General features: G+C 43.4%; 1 protein-coding gene across 1 annotated transcript in view; it reads right to left on the minus strand.

The window, feature by feature from the left end:
• Positions 1–20,277, minus strand: part of LOC103594258 (chromosome unknown open reading frame, human C9orf3) — a 276,533-nt gene that overhangs the window by 79,735 nt on the left and 176,521 nt on the right. Inside the window, exon 10 of the mRNA XM_008577458.1 lies at positions 18,171–18,231. Within this exon, the coding sequence (XP_008575680.1) occupies positions 18,171–18,231 (61 nt within the window). The remainder of the gene's footprint in view (positions 1–18,170; positions 18,232–20,277) is intronic.

Below are 20,277 nucleotides of genomic sequence, written 5' to 3' on the forward strand. Positions count from 1 at the left end.
CTCACTGGCTGAGCTTGGGGTGGGAGCAACACCGAGGGTTGCGATCCCGTTGCCGGTCCCGGTCCGGTATGGGCGCGACACTGAGGGTTGCGATCCCGTTGCCGGTCCCGGTCCGGTACGGGCACGACATTGAGGGTTGCGATCCGTTGCCGGACACGAAAAAAAACCAAAAAAAAGAAAAAAAAAAAAAAAAAAAGTAGGAGTCTACGCAGGTCTGGAAGTGAAATCAAGGTTAGATTAAGTTGCAATACCAACAAGTAAGGATTAGGAGCAGTTATCAAATGTTTATGTCTTTAAATTTTATTGTATTGCTTTTAAATGTAATATTCTTTTATATTACCTTTTTGGTTGATTTTAGAAGAGTTATACATTATTTGCATTGTTGCCCATTTTGTTTGTGTTAAAATGAACATCTAGTTTCTCTCTGAAAAGGATTTTAGCCTGCCAAGTGGATCTCTTAGTTGAAGTCCTTATAAAGCATAATTTCAGAAAAGAATCAGTCCCACGCATGGCTTGGCCGACTGCTAAAGTTACTGGCTCTGCAGTGAACGGGCTGGCAGAGCTGCTTCCTCTCAGCAACCAGGACCCTGATCTCACTGTTGATCAAAAACTTTTACAGAGCTTGACCGAGGGAACAACACTTGAAATGCTCCGTTCTTCCGTTCTTGATCCCTTTTGAGAATCTGATGCAAGTTAATGGTGCTATCAGCTCCCTAGAAAAAATATACCCACAGCACACACACATACTGACACACACACACACACACACACACACCTATTTTCAGGAGGTTCACAAATTCTTCTGATGCCCAAACTCCTAGCCTGGATACTCTAAAATCCATTCTTGGATTAAGCCAGACCGCCATAAAGCTGGCCCTGGACTTCATCTTATGGGTACTCTGTGAAAGTCCTCTTATTGCATTAAGTTCTGGTAAGAAGCCATCAACCTTTATTGAGGTGCATTATAAGAAAGAGCCCCATAAAATCCATCTCAATGTTTACTGGAAGGATAGTTTTAGAGGCTTGTTTATTACATTAGACTGCAATTTTCTCTGAGGACCCACAGGGAAAACTTCTCCCTGGTATCAACATCAGGAATAGCTGGACTTAGGCAACTGGTTTGTTTTTACCCCCTGAACACTGCAATAGATCCCTTTTTCCCCTTCTGGTAAGCTCAGAGCTCTGCAACCCTGCTGTAGCCAGGCACAGGAACTTCAGGGTGTGCATACTGTGAGCTAGTGTAATTCCTGCCCCATCCTATTTTCCTACCATTGCTTTCATATTGCTTCGTTTTTCTTATTTTAATTTATTTCTATCATGCTCTATTTATCTGTTTTGGAAGCAACCTTAACTCTACTTTGGACAAGGAGGGGTATGAATAAAGTATTTAGGATTTATTTTTTCTTTCTTTGCTTTTATTTTTCTCTTTGCAGGGGAAAAAAAGAGGTGGGATTCGGATAAATTTTATGATTCTAATATTTCTCTCCATTAACAACATTTAGAAGTATAGAGGTTAAGGCCATATAAATTGTATTCTACGTGTAAAATTCAAGGAAAAGAACTGTTAAATAATAAAAGAAAAAATAAACATAATACTATACAAACATCAAACATGACGATTATAAAAATGTTAACCAAGTATTTTATCTCTTTTGATATCAAAATTGGAGGAAAGGGGCTTCGATTGCAGGAAGGAGAATGCAAGTTGGACGTGTGGATGGGTTATTCACTCAACATACTGAGTACCTACTGCAAAATAGAGCACTGGACTTTGTGAACACAGAGATGACTAAGACACCAGCCCTGTCCTCAGGAAACCTGTGTGACAGGCAGTAACAGGGTACAGTATAGAGAGCACACGACGGCCGGTCTGGGGTTGAGTCCTATTAGCTGTGGGACCTCTCCAGCCTCCTTTCTCATGGAGTTGTGAGGATAGAATGGCAGGTAATCTGCTTAGAACAGGAAGCAGTTGTTATTTATCAAGTTCTAGACTATTAGAATTGAGAAGCAATACAACATTACTAGAAGCTGGAGGGAAGTGACTTTAAGACAAAAAAGGACTGGAGCACCACATGCATCAGAGACCACAGACCCTTAGAAGTGGTCAAGAAAACAAGGGGGCCAGCTTTGTACAGAACCGCACAATGTACAGAGCCCTCCACGTACAGACTGACCTGCTTGTGCTTCACACAGTCCCATCCTCAGGAGGGAGAAACCACGTCTCAGGGAACTTGGGACCTTTAGTACTTGGTTTTGCGTGGTCCTTAGAGCTCCCAGTGGGAAGTGTAGCAGTCTTTCTACTCTAGCATGAGAGCTGGGGAACATTCAGCAGGACCGTTTCACTTTAAAATATTTGTTTATAATGTGGATCAGATCAAACCCAGATCAAAACACAGCCCTCAGAATATAACCCCACGCCATAAATGTCTACTGAAAGAGACATTCTAGGAAGTGGCTGTGAGAGTGCCCCCTCAGTACCTGTGTGACTGCAGTTCCTTACAGGGCCTGCCATTCATGGACATTACAAACTTAAAGAGTTTTTCACAGGTGAAATATAAAATTATGTGAGTGTGGCTTTAGATCAGTGGTTTCTGACAGCTTCTTAGAATCTCCAAGGGGGTTTGCAAACGTCACCAATGCCCAGGCAACCACTTAGTTCATGTCTCTGAGGGTGGGACCTAGGCATCAGTTGTTTGTAAAAGCCCCACTCCCCCTCAGGGGTTCCAGTGTGCAGCCAGCACTGAGGACCACTGATTTATATTATTTTAATGATGCCCCATCTCTAAGAGGTTACTATGAAGAAATTCCAGAAGTTTGAGAGACATTTCAATTTCAAGGTCCATGCCACAGAGGACAGCCACTTACTTAAGTCCCTTTGGGCAGACGGCAGACACCATGCTGGGCAGGACGGCCTGTCAGGCTGACACAGGTAGCATTTCCTACAGATTATACTTAGGGATAAACTTTTGGGCAAGATAAGTTAAGCACACACAGAAAAAGAACTAAAAATAAGTGGAAAATTTCAACACTCTACCCAGAAGGGAGGCAAAAATGGATGGATATTTGACTTTTAAAGTTGTTTTGAGGCACGTAGTTAATCTGATTCTGGATCCTGGGTGAAAAGAGCATAGCTCCTTGCCTTCAGGGAACCTGATTTTAGTGCTGACCTGCAGTGCTATAAGCATGAAGGTGGTATTTCCAACTCATCACCTGTAGACAATGTCCTTATTATGGTGATGGCTGCCACCCTTGAAACACACATTTTGCATTTGGAAGACAGCTGGTTAAAATCAGGGGACAGTATGGCCAATGGAAAAGGTCCTTTGCTGTGTCCAAAGGTGCTGTTCCATCCAGGAAGCAACCCTGCTGACTTCCTTGAGTCTTGGACACTGTGCTCTAACCAAATGGGCTCCCTTGTTTATAAAAGACACACACATACATTGACACTATAGGAAAATATTCTGGCAAATGCCTTACAAAAGACATTAGTACTAATTAACTAAAACCACAAACATATCATACGCTGACATTTCACTAGCTTGAAAAGCAAACACTCTAGATAGATGGTGCTTTTCCATCTCTCAGGCTGTGTAGATGTCCAGGCACTTGCTGTGTTTCCTAAAGTGCAGCAGGTGTGACACGCGCAGGTGTGAGTGCACACACACATCAGTGCTCCTCTGTGCCTTTGCAGAGGACTTGTGTGAGGAGTCTGTGGCCCCGGCATGCCTGTCTTTTGGGGTTTTTTTTTTTTTCCCCCTCTGGCGTGTCTATTTTAAAAAACCTTGGCACTCATACTGGGTTGCCTATCATCTGGCCTCCAAAAGGAACCCAATGAAGTCACAATTTGCAAATAAGAGGAATGAGCCTCATCATCACTCCTCTATTAGGTAGAATCACACACACATACACAGTGAGAAGTAAAATCCACCACCTCTGGGAGGTGAGGTAGCTGTCTCAAACATAAACAATATATGGGGAGAAAGCTATTTTCCGGAATGTTTGTTCACCAAACATTTAGCTCCATACAAGGAGGTGTTCCAGGGAAACAATGGAAGGGCCACAATTAATTGGCTGCTAATCTCTTTACTTTTCATAGGATGTTTTCTCCAGCAGCAGATTAAATCAACGTGTAATGCTCCAAAGGCCCAGCTGTGTCCATATTAGGACAGCCTAGGCTCCCTTCTCCTGTGAAGAAAGGACCTGTCCTCCCTCCCTCTGCTCGGCCGCCACTCCCTGCGTGTGTAGGTGGGAGGGTGGGAGCTGGGGAATGTGAACTTGACCCAGAATGATCAGCCGAGCAGCAAACTCTCATTGTTCCCCAGATACCAAACATAACTTCTTTCCACTAGGGATAAACCCAGCCATTCTGAACATAACACAGCTTTTGTGCTCACCAGTATGATAGATGGAAAAGAACGGCAAAGAACATTGGAGCTTTATTAGACTTATCATAAACACCTCCTAACATGCAGAATTCAGAATCCATCCCGTTGATTTATACTCTTATTAATAGTAGGCATGTTAGAATCTGTTAAACCTAACTATCTCCTGGTCATTTCCGACCGTTTTTATAATTGTGGATTTCAGTTTATACTGCAAATACTCTGGTCTCTTTTGGCTTTGCCTTCTATGTGTGTGCTTCTCATTTCACTGCCTTGCTCTCTGAGGCACAAGGCCATTGGAAATCCTGCTAACATACAACCAAATATGCCATGGTTGTTTTGAAATGCCTTCCTCTGAATGAGGCTCAAGTGCCTCAGTACAAAGCCCTGGTGGAACAGGAAATACTCAGTTGAGAACTCAGACCTAGGCACCCTCTGTCCTTGCCCCCAGGAGCCGTGTGGCCTTGAGCGTGCATGCCATGCAAGCTCTCTGAGCCTCTGGTGGTGAGGAGGAAGCGAGAGGGCGCAGCAAGCTGGAGCAGAGCTGAGCAGCGAATGCTGACCCCTCCTCCTTCCCCTCCGAGACAAAAGCCCGTCTGGTGTTTTGAACCTAAGTAAACTTTCAAAGGTCTCAAAATAACCATGTTGTGACATCATTATAAAAAACCTGACCTGACAACCACAGAGACTCGATGCCCTTGGATGGAGCCTGCAGAGATTCAGCACATCTGAGCCACTGCAAACCAGCACAGTCCCTTCCAGTGACAAAGGCGGACATGAGGAAGCAGGTTATAAAGAAGATGATTCCATTTCTGGTCCCGTCTCATTCAAAACAATAAGCCAACTGTTGTTACGAGAATATTATAAAATAAAATTTGATATTTCTACATGGCTCTCTGAAGGTACCAGCGTGACCAGGTGTTAGATGCAAAAACATCTAAAATCCTAATAGTAGCTGTACGCACTTAAAACCAGTGTAATAATTAAGAATGCGGGCTTTTAAGTTAGGTTTGGTTTTCAGTTTCTTCATCTATATAATGGGTATAATAATAATGTCTCTCTTACAGAGCTGTGACTAGGAGAAGTAAATGGCTATTATGCATAATGCACTTAGCACAGAGCTTACTCAATAAAATAACAGCCTTCTGTTTTCATTCAGAATGTTTTAATATGTAAAATAGGACACTCCAGTATACTGAAGGGGCGAGTGGCAGGGGGCGGGGGGCGGTTAAGCTAAAAACTACAATTCTAGAGAAAGACAGACAACCTATATATTCTTGGATTTCCCCATTTGCAGCTTAATTGACTAAAAGCATTTATACAAAACTCAGGCAACAGTCTCTCAATTCCAAAATTAAGGACAGTGACTAAGAAATACAATTTGAGGAGGAATGTTCTGGAGAAATCGACTTTGTAATAAATACAATCAAGAAGAGTCTTAAAGAGAAATGTATCTTTGGCCGCGTGGAATATGAAAAATGACAGCACACACAAGTGAGGAAAAGGGAGAGAGGAGAGGGAAAATGAGATGAAGCACTTGGAAAAATGGCAGCAGAAGCCGCCTGCCACAGGAGAAACTAGACTGCGGGGATGAAGCGCTGTCTGCAGGCGCCTCCCATTATCACCTGCGGCCCTGGAGTCTCAGTCCCAAATTCTATGTATTGACTTTGGCCTCCCTTCCATGCACTTTCATGCCAATAAATTTGCTGAAATTAAAGAAGAATTGCATTGTGAAGCTTTCTGGCATAAATAATGTCATATTGTAAAGTCAGGGCTAATAACAACCAGGATGCCCTTAAAACACTTAAGAAAAACCATCTGATATATGTATTCCTCAATGTGGTTTGAAATTTCCCTCGGCCTACGAAGGAAAATATTTTTAGCATGTAGCACACTTTGTAACAGACATATAAAGGCACTGAAGATATAATTTTAGGAAAGCATCTGGATTTGATCATTTCAACCCCAAATAAGTTCTGTTTTCTCAGTATAAGGAACACTGCAATATTGTGCTGTAAAATATGCAGCAACACTGTAGCAATTTCTCATAAACATTTCATTACTGGTTCTGTTTTTTTTTTTTTTTAAGCAGTAAATACTCTAATGATTTAAACATAAAGCTACATAAAAAATGAGGGGCTCCTTCTGGAACATTTGGCCCCAGTGGCTTCCCCTCTTTTGAAAGGAAACCTGAACTCACTGGACTTTCTCCACAAGGTTATTTAGGCAACAGGCATAAATGAATATTTTATTTTTATGTCACAAAATGTATCTTGGAAATAACAGCTGCCACCATCCAAGGTAAAATGATGTGCAGTTATTATGATGATCTGCAGGAATTTCAAGACTAACAAGCCTAGCAAAAGGTTTTTCATCTCTTGTTGGTCAAGTAGGTTAATATCTGTGAATAATTGATTTGAATTAGAAGCAAATGCCTATTCTTCAATTATCAGCCAGTATAAATACTCTTGCAGATTGATTATTAGTTAAGATTTCTACCAATAATCTCTCAAATAGCAATTTTCCAGTGGGAGAGAAAAGAAATGCACTGATAGGGTTCCTTGATAGTGTTTAAGTTTATAAAATACCACACAGGATGAAGCATGTAAAAACTCTCCCAATACCAATCCAAGCTAAGGACAAGTTTTAAATCTGAGGGCAATTCAACAGATTCCAAGAACAGAAAGGAAGACACTTACAAAAAATAAAATCGCAACTTTCCTCCTCTTGGAGGTGACAAGGTGCACCTGCAGCACAGCACTCAGAGTGGTCCTAGCACAGCATGTAGGGACATAAGGCTCATGGAGGCTCTGGCCTTCACCCAGACCAGCTCTCCTCATTCCTCAAATAAGCAGAGGGTTCTCAGAGAAAGTAAGTGGCTTGCCCACAGCCACACAGCTTAGTAGTAGAGCTGACTCCAAAGCTGTGGTTAATGTATTAGTTGCCTTCTTCATCTAACGTAGGATGAACCTAGCTGAACAAAACTTCATGATAGGACACAGTGACCCTCTTCCTCTGCCCGGCCTCACTCTTGCTCATTAACCTCAGGTGACGTTGCCCTGCATGTTATGCGTCAAGTTGTGTGGAGCTCACTGACAGTGATGGTGGCAGTTCTCATTAGATAGATCAGAAGCAGAAACTCCTGAGCTTGCAAAGGCCAAGCCAGAGGACTGACCTGGAAAGGCAGGGCCTTCTGCTGAATGATCTGATCACACTTACTTACTACTGAGTGGTGACAAATAAGGGACAACTGCCATCCACAGGTGTGTGATAAGAACACAGCTCTTTCTAAAGCACACGTCTGGATGTGGGCAGTTACCCTGACCTGAGCTATATGTGCTGGCTGGCCGCCACCCAACTGTGTTCCCCGACACACTCCTGCTCTGGGATAGAATGGGAACAACTCGAGGGCACAAGCCAGGGACTCTAGTTTGCTTTTGAAACCAAATAACAGGATATGAGAAGCATTGCTTAGTTGCTTCAGAAGGTGCATAAGGACACTTTTTGTTTGACCATTTGCTTTTTCTCATTTGTTGGTTTTGGTGGCCTGGTATTTATATCTAATTTAGTTTCCCTCTCAAGGGAGAAATGGCTATGTCTTTACAAAGGCAAAGACCTAAGCTAATCTCTACATGGACTCACATTCTCTCACACCAAAGAATATACTAGCTCTTTGATGCAATAAATAATATTTCCTATGCAAAATATTCAGTCCAGATACACAGGGCTATCGTTTAGAAATACATAATGGAAGAGAGGCAATTGTACTTATGACACATGAAAGTGAGGTCCACATTCTACACCCATGAAAGAACAGTTTCTGGAAAAAGAGCAGTCACTAATTAAATTAAAAATTACCACTGCTCAGGGTTATCCATTCATAGCTCTTTATAAAATCTAAGGCAAAGATGGGATTAAGAGCAACACTGCAAAAAAACCCAAAATGCCTTAGTCTGACGGACTGAGGACTGAGAGTCCTGGGTTCAAGTCCTAGCTCTGCCACTAACCAAAGCTGTGAGCTCAGACAGATGGACAACACCCCTCCTAGGGCTCAACTCTAGGTGGTGAAAAGAAGGTGTACTGTTCTCTGAGACCAAAAGTCTTGCAATACCAGAAAAGACCAATATCTAACGATGAAGCAATAGAGGCCACGCCCAAGAAATATACCATGCAGATATTAAATATACACCTATTTGGTACCACATAATGGCTCTCCACAAAAGTGAAGGAAAAAAAGCCCTGTGCTCTAAAAGTAGCCAAGTGTTCCTGGTGGCTCTCCTGGTCAGCATGCCACTGTGAGCACTGTGGAGAGCCACTGGGGCGCCGCTGCTCAAAAGGCCCGGGATGCTGATGTTCATGTCAGGATGTGTGATGAAGCGTACAGTGTCAAACAGCCAGTGGTATGCACATGTGTGCACCCACGTGTACAAGTCACTGAACTGCTGCTTCTCAGAGCTTGACCCTTCAGCTGTGGGAAGAGCATAATGCAAATATAAAAGAACCTGCTTTTCATGAAGAGCCAACCAGCGTAAGAGAATGGGGGCAGTTCTTAAAAAGCAGTATCAGATGTTCTTCTTTTAACATAAGGTTTATATTCTGAAGCTGATACCTTTGTCCTGAGTTTACATTACTCCTTCTTTCTTTTTTTTTTTTTTAAATTTATTTTATTTGCTCCTTCTTTCTAAAGAGCTCTCTCTATGAAATAGATACAGCACCCTTACAATAAAATCCTATTAAGAGGTACTGTTCATTATGAGGGGTGCAACAGTCCTTCCTTAAATTAATCTCCTGTGGGCGCACAGTAGGCATAAGCCTGAAAAACAGGTAGCACCCATATGTCCAAACGTGACCTACCAGACTGCATGCCTCGAAGACAGTGGCACTGGCTTCCTTGCACAATGAGCGGGACATCTCGTGACTGAGTGGGCTTAATGCTGAGTCTCCTGACCCAAGCATACTGTTTTCTTATAGACTCAGGCTCCCAGCCAAACGTGGCAAATATAGGAAGTCAATGTCTACGGTGCCTCCTAGGTCTCAAACTCTGGGGCAGAGGTCTTTTATGCGCTTTGTTGAATAATAGTTAGGTTGCAGATGCCCCACAGACCATGAGCTCATGGCAGGGTCTGTACCCTTTCGACTTTGTCTGCCCCGTGCCTGGCCCAGTGCTTGGTATGTTGCTTGAACAAATAAACTGAACCACAAAGCCAAATATCTGGATCACTCAGGAAGAGTATAAAATGGAAGGACTCTAAGAGTTTAGATTGTACTTAGAAAAGAAACTTCTTTTGGTAGAATATATTTCCGATTATGACATAATTTTGAATTATATCATCTGGTCCCAGCCCTGCCTATGGAGATTGACTCAGTAGGTATGAGGTGAGTCCAGGATCTATAGTTTTAAACAGCTTCTGAGATGCTTCTGATGACCAGGCCTCCCAGGGGTCTCTCATCCAAGCCTGCAGAGCTATATACTTCTAGCAAGAACCCAGCTTTAGCTCTTTATTAAAACCCACATGCACACAGGCCACTACCAATGGTCTCCATCAGCTGGACTGAGCCAAATAGCCTTTTTGAAAAGTTGGCTCCTGTTTCCTTTTCCTTCTGGTTCAAAAGACAGGACAGGTGTATCCTGAGTTCACCAAACAAATATTAGATTTCACTCTACAGTGTCACATCTTGAATGTTCCTCCATCCATCTGGGCCAGTTCAGAATTCTTATTCTTTTTAAAGGAAAATTTACTCAAATGTTCTTTATCCTCACTGAGAAAGTTGTCCTCACACATATCTTCCTCTGAGCTCTGTCTAAAAATGTACGTCTAATCCAAGATGGGCTCAGGCTTTGGTCCCCCTGGCCAACTGCCCCAGTGTCCCCCATCATCAGCAGGACTCGGGTCCATCATCTGCATTACATCAATCTGTGCCTGTTTCACGTGGCTTTACACTTACTCCTTTGAAGGCACTTATAGCCGTAGATGTTTCTTAGTCCACTGTACATGCTCTCTGGATGTACAGCATTGACTATCCAGATATATAATGCTGTTTTTAAAAAGTACCCGTGTAAATGAACAGCTTCTGGACATGAAAGTTCAAAGTTGAAAACCAAGGATCAAAAGACGGTCTAACCATTCCTCTCACTCCACTAGACTACCTCATCCCTGTGCCGAGGGGAAAAGCTTGGCCTCTCACCCAGAGAGTCACCTATCCAGGTAAGGCTGCTGGCCCCACTTGCCACTTAAGTCCTGTCACTCCTTCTATAAGCTTTCGATGGCTCCTGAATCCTGTGGGAACTCTCTAAGATCACATTCGAGTCTCTGTGGAAGCTGGCTACGTCCTGCCCTACTAATCAATCCCCTTTGCAGATCCTGCTCTCCATGCAAAACAAGCAACAACAAACTTGTTCCTAACAAGGGAAATAGAAAGGGAAAGGATCACGACGACTCCAAATCATGATCAAATCACATCCACCAGGTGTATTTTATCACTATTTAAAAAACAGGCTCATTCTTCCATCATTCAGGGCAGATGGCCTTGGTCACAGTGTCGCGGGGGCCAGGGCTTGAGAGGGAGCTGAAGAGCTTCCCCTCGAGCCCAGGCAGGTGTCTCCATTTTGCTGGGACTGGCACACCACCCACTGAGCCCCGGCCACGGTTAATCAGCCCCTGTCCCTGAGATGGGACTCTACTTGCTGCTGCTCAGACGTGCACACTGAGTTTTCTCTACCACACCCTGGTTATGCTGCTCCCCTGCCCATAATAGCCTTCTTCCCAATTTCCACCTGTCTAAAGCCTACCTGTCCTTCAGACCAGCTTCAAATGGCCCTTCAACCCTCTCTGCTTCCACAAATGGAAATGACCTCTTTCTTCCCAACTCTAGAAGTTAGTTTTTCACCACTTATTGATTTCTGTCTTAGGTTAGTTATTTGTGTATCTATTTTTTCCCACTGAATTATCGAGCATTTGAGGGCAAAGCCTGTGTTTCCCTCATCTTTAAGTCACCCACGGTCCCTCATAAAGGATAGATATATAGGCTGTATTCACGGGACAGAAGGGAGGAAGGGCACCGCACTCAGGTCTGATTTCAGATCCTGGAGGAAGCGTCCTCTTGCAAACTTCATCCATCTGCGCTGGAGGCTTGACAGTTCTACTCTAGAAGCCTAAGCTCTGACACTGTTACAAAAGAAATTTCTGAGGTCAGTGGAAACACTCTTAATCCTTATTACTCAATTTAGAGTCTAGTCTTAGACTACTGAGAATGAAATTAAAATTTTGGGGGGAAATGAGGTTTTGAAAGGGAGAGAAAAGAAAGAACACAGAGCTGTCGTTTGGGGGCACCAAGGGAAAATGTTTCCTATTTCATTGCGGTGTCTTGTGCTATGAGGAGGTCAATATATTTGAATAATGTCAAATCAGATGCCCCCAATAATATACAATACCAGCACAGACCTTCAGTTACTCTCTGGGAGAATGGATCCTTCCCACATTTATTTCTCTCTCACGCTACCATACATGACTATTAATTTTTATAGACTGGATACTAATATCACCAGGACCAAAAAAATATACTCAAAGCATATTCCTCCACAGGGGAATAAAATACCGTGGGCTTGGCTTGAGTGATTTTTCTGGCCATTTTGAAGACATTTACTAGAAATGTGGCTCTAATAAGAGAAGTATGGGGAATAAGTTTTGGCGTGGGCTCAGTTGTGTCCCGGCAAAATTCATATGTTAAAGTCCTAACTCCCAGTACCTCATAATGTGACTGTGGTGGAGTCAGGGTCTTTAAAGATGTAATTAAGGTAAAATGAGGTCACACGGGTGGGCCCTAATCCAATATAACTGGTATCCTTATCAAAAGAGGAGAGGAGAACAGAGCTATGGATGCACACAGAGGAAAGACTGCATGAGTGAGCACACAGCGAGCAGGCAGCCGTCTGCAAGCCAAGGAGAGAGGCCTCAGGAGAGCCCAACCCTGCCGACACCTTCATCTCAGACTTCCACCCTGCAGAACTGTGAGAAATAACTCTATTGTTTAAGCCACTCAGTGTGTGGTAGTTAGTTATGGCAGCCCTAGAAAACCAATATAGTACTAAGCTATAGATGCCCAAAATAAAGGAAATTAGGCTAAAAATGAAAAGATTTTAATAAACTCTCTCCCTGTCTCTTGTGACTGCTGAGCAGTATAGCAATTTGTAGAAAGGGCCAGGCACTTCAATGAACAGTGAGTGACTGTGACGACCCATAGACATTTTGGGTGCTGCTTCAAGTGAGGCCAGAGAACCTATTCTATATATCTTCAAGGATCCTTGACAAATATTTAGTGAGTCACTTAGAAAATGTGAGTTAAACTATTGGACAAAAATGACAGTGAAGTTATTATGAGCCCAAAAATTGTACCACATGATGGCAACTGCTATTGTTGATATAAAAGAACCAAAGATCTCATAGTACATATAATTTGAAAAATATACTTTATCTGGAATTTGCAAAATAACTAGTCTCAGTTTTCTTGACTGACCATTAAATGTAGAAGTCTTACTGACACCACTGAGATTGAGCATCCTAATGAGCCTTAAAGATATGTTGAAAATATTACATAATATGTGCTAAAAGAAGTCTACAAGTTCCTCCCCTAATAAGCCAGCTGCTTGTCTCTATGCTAAAAGCACATGTGTCTACAATGACATAAAGCCTTCACATCACATCTTATCAAGTTTCATCAGTTTTGTGACTGCAGCATTTTCCATACAAGAATTAAGTTTTCTAACATTTGTGTGGCCTTTGGCAACTTGCAGGTATTTGCTTGGAAAGAAGTGACAATTTTCCCAAGATGACAAAATGCTGGGATTCAAGAGCAAATCTGGGAACCTGAGTTGAATCCTGCCTGTTGCCAGGACATGTCATGTGGTCGACCCGTCTTCTCTACCCACTTCCACTGCTGTGATAATTTTGCCATTTCATGGCTGCTACGCATTTCCTCCAAGAGGAGTCCAAGGCACAGAAGGGCTGTGGGGGTCACCTGAGGCAGAGTTCCTACCTCTGGAGTTGAAATTAAGAGCTGTAGCAAGGCTGGTAATTAGTTCATGCTCTTTGAATTCCAACTGTGAACCTAGAACTCTGACCCTTTACCTGTAGATTATAACCAACCCTCCTGTCACAACAAACTGAAGAGTGTCTATGGATTAGCCAGGTCTATCTTTACCTGTGTTTGAGAAAAATACAGATGATTTTAGACATATCTATTCACTGGGTAAATTTAAGGCACTATGCACTCAAATTTTAATTCAACTAATAGCTTTAGAGCAGTCTGTTCAATAGGAGTATATGCAAGCCACGTGTGTCACTTAATATTTTCTAGTTGCCATATTTAAAATTAAGAGTTGACAGGCAAAATTAATTTTAAAATATTTTATTGGATATATATATATACATCGGGTTGCAATCTATCTAGAATGTTATCATTTCAACATGTAACCTATATAAAAAGATCCTCAATAAAATATTTTATCTTCATTTTTTATACTAAGTCTTCTAAGTCTGACATGTTTTTATGCTCCATCTTGATTCAGATGCTAAATTTTAATCAGAATGCTTGCTCTGTATTTATATTTCATACAATTTACAGTTGAAGAAGTAGATTCACTCACATATCTAAGTTGTTCCAAACAATAACTGAATTATTAGATTTTAAATTGAAATTTAATTAAGATTAAATTAGAAATTCAGCTCCTTGGGTGCACTAGATTTATTTCAAGTGCTTAACAACTATGTGTGGCTAATGGCTACTGTATTGGGCAGTGAGCCCCTGAACATCTTCTATGTGCAAGGCCCAAAGTTGATGAGCGTCACGACAGGCATCAAAGGACAAGTCAAACACACCATTGTTCTGGGGCTGGGGAGTAGGGCATGGTAGACACATGTACAAACAGTAATAATATAAGGCAGGCTACAATGTATGCTAAATACAGACAAAGGAAAGAAAAGGGCATGTGCCAAGGAAAGCTGGTGGTAAAGCTCACAAATATTTGGAGACTGGTAGTTATGGTTGGGTAGAATGCCTGGAATGGTGGAAAGTGAGGTTAAAAAGTAGCTTTGGGCAGTATTGTTGATAAACTCAAATAACAGGCCAAAGAGTTTGCTCTAAATGCATTGTCAGTGGGTAAAAAGTTTCTGGTGAGAATGGATTTGAGCTACATTTTGGGAAGATTCACTTGGCATTGATATGAATGATAGATAAAAAGGGGGAGAGCTTGGAGGCTAAGGGAACAATTAGCTACTGCACTAGTCCAAGCAAAACCTAATGAAAAAAAATTGTGGAGGTGCTAGGAAAGCAAAGAAGTTCAGAAATTTGAAAAGTGAGCATGTAAGGACCTCAGGACTTGGCAATGTAGGGAGGAGATCAAAGAAGGGAGGAGGAGTCAGAGAGTTCTGTAGTAACCAAAACAGGGAGTACAGAAGACATGCTGGATGGAGAAGAGTTATTTCTAGTGCATTTGCATATTAATGTTTAAAAAGAAGACTGGAATACTCATATATGTGCATATGGGGTGGGGGAAACTTTGGGCAGACAAGAAAAGAAATTAAAATCTATTTATAGAGCTGCCAAATTAACAGAATGTGCAACTTTCTCAGAAATAATGTACACCCTTCCAACAGTGGTGGGGAGGAGCCGAGTAAATTCAATTACAGGGCTATTCACCAGGAAGCAACGTCGCTGTTAAAAAAATATTGCTCTTGAATTATATTAAGGGATGTGGAAAACTGTTTAAGATATATTCTTAAGTAAAAAATTTAATTTTGAGTAAGATTCAAATTTTGTTTAAAAAGGATATGCACCTAATGCTGTACAGCACAGAAGACGTGTGGGAGGCCACACACCAAGCTGGTATCGCTCAGGGTTATTTCTGGGGAGTAAAATGAAGGGGGCAAGGGATTTCACGTTTTTTACCTTGCTATTATTAGAACTTGCTACAGACAGTATCTTACTTTTAAAAAGGGAGAGAAAGGAAAGGGTAAGATATGTATTTATACATACAGAACAATGACTAAAAGGATGTATATCAAGAAATTATCTCAGGGTTATTTTTATTTTCTTATTTGTAAACTTTCTTATATTCCAAAGTAAATGTGTAATACTTCTATAATCAGAAAAAATGTCACAAAAGGAAAAAAATCTATAATTCTGATGGTACAATTTTAAAACTCTTTGCAAGGCCAAAGGTTATAGGGAGTTCTTTAAAGAGGTTTAGATCTAATTTCTTTTGCTTCTTTGGGGTCATACTTACTTTTACTGCTGTTAGAGCTATTTCCAGTTCTTTCTTTCTTTATTTTTTTATGATTTCCATTCAACGTGGCCAAAAAGGAAAATCGAGGCCAACCACAGGGCAAGCCTTCCTGACAGAAGACAAAAAGCCTCTGTAACCTGTGGAATGAAAACTTCACCAGTAGAACATGAGTCTTTTGTCATTAATGACTTTGATTGCTGGTGGACAGAAATTTTTACTGAGAACAAAGAGTATCAGAGCAATCTCAGTGCTCCGGTTGCCCTCCCAGGGCAAGCACACTAGTAACTGTATATCATAATGATGGTGACGAAGAACAAGGTGTCCCATTCACCACGAGACTCCTGCAGCCAGAGGGTCTGTGGCCCTTGAGAGCCTTTCACTGAAGTGGAAACCAGAAGGAACTCTCGAGGAGTGCAAAGGGGCCGAGAGCAGGTAAATCATCGCCAGCCATACAAAATCATGGCAGAAAACGGGCAGAAGAGATGAAAAGATATCACCTGACCGTTCACCAATGGAAAGACGTGCACTAAATCAGGGTCTTTCCTGTCTGACACTGTTGTTTTTACTGAACAGTTAAGCACCCAAGGAAATACCAGTTGGGTCTTAAAGACAATTTATAGCTGGTTGGCCTCATTGCACCTGGCTGTTTTGACAGCAGGTTTTGTCAGTTTATAGCAGAGATTCTTGTCTACACTGTAAGCTGTCACTAATACAACCAGACCTTTGTAAAAACTGAACAGCTCACAGGCAAATCTCTCCTTTCCACATACCTCTACCCCCTTTAACAAAAAGCAAAAGCCTCCTGCTGGTGGCAAGCCTCCACCTCTTACAGAGCACACTGGCAGTGAGAGGGTCAGCCCCAGCGCTACAACCCAAGTAGGCTGGCTGTGCCAGCTTCTGGGCACTCAGTTAGGAACTTTCTTTTCCCTTCCCTCTGGGGTAATTGCTGCAAACAGCGACCTTGTTGTTCCAGGCCAGGAAATTTGGGAGCTGGCTCTCTGGGCTTCCAACTCGTCCCACCTTCCAGGCCCCACTAAGAATGTCTGGGAGTCTTGTAACAGCCTGGCTTAGGAACACAAGGCAAATGGCTTCAGCGAATCCCGCCCACGCCCACCACTCCCAACAAGTAACAGAAGAGTAAGGCTTGGCTGCTGACAACCAGACAAACCTTAACTTGTTTTCCCTGGATTTTTGTACTCAGTGAGTGGTATGGTTTGGAAGTCACCTTCTTAGAAACCACAGTACCTCGTTGTCACATGTACTACTTGAAAGCACTGCCTTACTCCACCTCTGCTTTGTTTTGTTTTTAAGGCTCAAGATTTTACTCTTTTTTGCTCCCAGGATTGGGCCAAACAAATAACTTTTAACAGGTGACACACATTTCCGAACTGACTGCAAATTGTCCTTTTCTAGGAGTAAGCTAAAGGTGGCTGGTGGCCACATTTTTCCCTTGTGGCAAGAAGGACGGAGATGTGAGTAGAGGGATGAAAGGGTATGGAGAGCAGCCGCCCTTCTCCATTTCCAGGTTCACAGACACTCACTGACATTCAGACAGTCCTGAGGGGAAGCTCATATAAGCATCCATGAAACCAGAAGCGAGCAGGCTAAACGGGTTGCCTGCCTGGGCCCTGGCAGTTTCTCACTGCCATGAGGGTCCTCCAAGGCCCTCCGCCATGGCCTGCAGGGTCTTTGACTGCCCCATCTGAAGTGCCACCCTAGGACTTCCCAGGTCCTAGCCTCTTGCTATGGTCAGAGATTGGGTTGGCAAGGGGGCCTGGGCTTCCCGGTAGGCTCTGGGAGGCGCAGGACCTGGACAGGATAGAGGAGGGGGCTCCAGGCCAGACAATTCCCACAGAGTGAGGGAGGCCACAAAAAGGTTTCTCCCTCAGAGCTGCCCATAGACCGAAAGGGAAAGAGAAAACAAAATCTCGAATAGGAGTGAGCCTAGGTCCCTAAGACAGAGAAGTGACTCTACCAGGTCATGCAGGTGAGAAGGACAGACTGAGGCAGGAACTTGATGCAGAACCAGGGCAGGAAGTCAGGGGCAGGCATGCCAAGGAAATGAGGAACAGAAACCCCAGTGGGCAGGACAGGTCAGACGAATGTGGCAGCAAACTGGCTCACTCGTCTGGCTATGTACAAAGAGCAGAGCTGGAGGCTAGCTGCCCAACCCACTGGGGGCTTTAAACTGTTGCCTGGCGATTCCACCCGAAATATACACCACACTTGGCAAGACCTCATTTAGCTCACAGTACAAGAGCTACCACCATGTCCACCAATAGCACCTTGGTCACTTGGAACAGTGGCCAGGGGCACATCCCACGACGGCAAGCTGAAATGGGGTGGGGAGACAAGCATTTTCGGGACTTAGGGATACTCCAACTCAGTAAGGTAATTACTTTTCTATATGTCCATTTAAAATCATCGTCGTGATCGATAGGCTAAGCAGCAAGCTTTACTATTTTCCACGGACTCCCACTCTCCTAAAGCAGTTATTTTGAGTGTACCTTTGGTATTCCGGAACTCTCAAGCCAGTCTTGGAAGATGTTTTCAAGAGACAACTCAAGCCTTTAGAAATAAAACAACAAAAGTAAAGGATTAAGAAGTTATAGAGCACTCATAACACAGAACGGTTCTCTGCAACTACTCAGGCACGTCTCAGCAGGGATCCTCCAGAAAAGCACCTGTTCTTTGGAGAAAGCAGCGCTGCCTGGGGTTACATGGGGAAGGGAACTCAGTCCGGTCAGTACAGCCTCTCTTACCAGCAACACACTCGATGAAATAGAAGTGCGCACACAACGGAATAGGTGCTTTCAGGGCTTTGAAAGGAACTTTTTGGTTGGGAAAGCCAAGTTAGGGAGGACATGGCATATTCATAGGACATGTCATGCATGACTGCTTCCTGCAGAGGGGCGAAGCAAAGTGGCACCTGAACATCACAGCATCTAGTACATCAACGAACAATTTGAACTTTACAGTAACGATGGGCTACAAAATGCAAAAACAACACACATCACTATCACACCGCGCAGAGCTCAGATGCGTGATATGAGTGCTTCGGCCGGCTGTTTTGAAACAGGCCCACAGTCTGCTTTATTTGAAGTATTACAATTGCTTAATAATTGCTTCTAGATAACTCTGGCTCATACCCCATATCTCTGCTTACAGAGAGGCCTTCCTCGACTCCCCTCCCAGGCTAAGCCTGGTCACCCTGTTTGCCCAGCGCCCACTGCACACCCTGTCCTTTGCATTGCAGCACCCATCACAGCTTATGACTGCAGGCTATTTGGTTACTTGACTTTTAACCATCTCCTCACTGGATCGAAGCTCTCTGAGATCTAATCCCAGCACTTAGAACAGTTCCTGGTATGAAAGAATATCCTTACAGATATTTTTATGTGAATGAATAGAAACACATTTCACTGTTGACTCAATAAAAATTATTCCTTTTTAAGATAAAATTCACCCTTCCCAGTAAGATATTTCCAAGCTGTTGAGCTCTGCACCTTTTAGAATTTTATATATTAATATTTGTATATAATTATGCAAGTATAAAATCACACTCCCTCCCTCCCTTTTGGAGTTCTAGAAGAAGCTGTGGAGAGACATAGTGTCATCTGCAGTGCTAAGATGCTGGAAGGCCACCCCGTGGGTGGTGTGGGTAGGGTGAAAATGGAGAGAGGAGACACTGGCTGGGTGGGGCTGGGGAAGGAGGCGGCCCACCAGTTTTCTCTTCGTTTTCTCCCCCACTGGTTGCAGTGCCCCTTGTCCTTCCTGGCCAGCACACATGCAAAGGCTGCTTAAAGAGGCAATTGCTACTATTTCAAATCAGAAATGACTCTGCATGGAGGGAAGCGGGCTTATGCAGAAAAAGGAGTTAGGATTCACACAAAAGGTGATGTCCCTCTGTGGGACTAGCAGGGGCTCCTTCTGAAGGGAAAGGGCAGACGTGTACAGAGGGAAGATAACCACCTCTCTAGGCCCCGCAGGTTCCCAGGCACAGTGGAATTACTGGACATGCCTCATAGGAGAGGGCATGCCATGGTCACGGGGCCTTCCACTACTTTTTTGTTGTCACCTGACAGCGGCAACCTCGGTGTGAATGGCTCAGTCTCTGTACACACTGTGAGAACGCAGAAGTATGTGGGTGCACACTCATGCACGTACGTGGACGTGTGCACGTGTGTGGTGGAGGGCAGAGGCCTGAAGAAAGGAGGCAGACCTCAGGCCCCCTTTGGTAAGAGCACTGTTCTCTGGAGCTGGGTTTACTTGGGAGAGGGGCTGGAAATGGCCTGAACGGGCAAAACTGACCTGCCAGGAGGAGGAGGGTGGGGCTGATCAGCCACCTAGAGAGAAGCGCAGCTGGAGAAGGTCAGAGAAGAAAACGGGCCCCACCTCTAACACACAGAGACCTCCACACCTGCTCAAAGCCCAGGCTGCTCAGGAGTGTGGGTGGAAACTTGATCCTCCACCAAACAAGCTGTATTCTGCAGTGGCATGTGTAGGGCAGACAAGGCAGGACGAGCTGTATTCTGCAGTGGCGTGTGTAGGGCAGACAAGGTAGGACAGTCTGCATCATTTCAGATGACAACAGGTCTTCAATTGAACAGTCTT

Source organism: Galeopterus variegatus, unplaced genomic scaffold (assembly GCF_000696425.1).
Source record: "Galeopterus variegatus unplaced genomic scaffold, G_variegatus-3.0.2 Scaffold1516, whole genome shotgun sequence".
Lineage (NCBI taxonomy): Eukaryota > Metazoa > Chordata > Mammalia > Dermoptera > Cynocephalidae > Galeopterus > Galeopterus variegatus.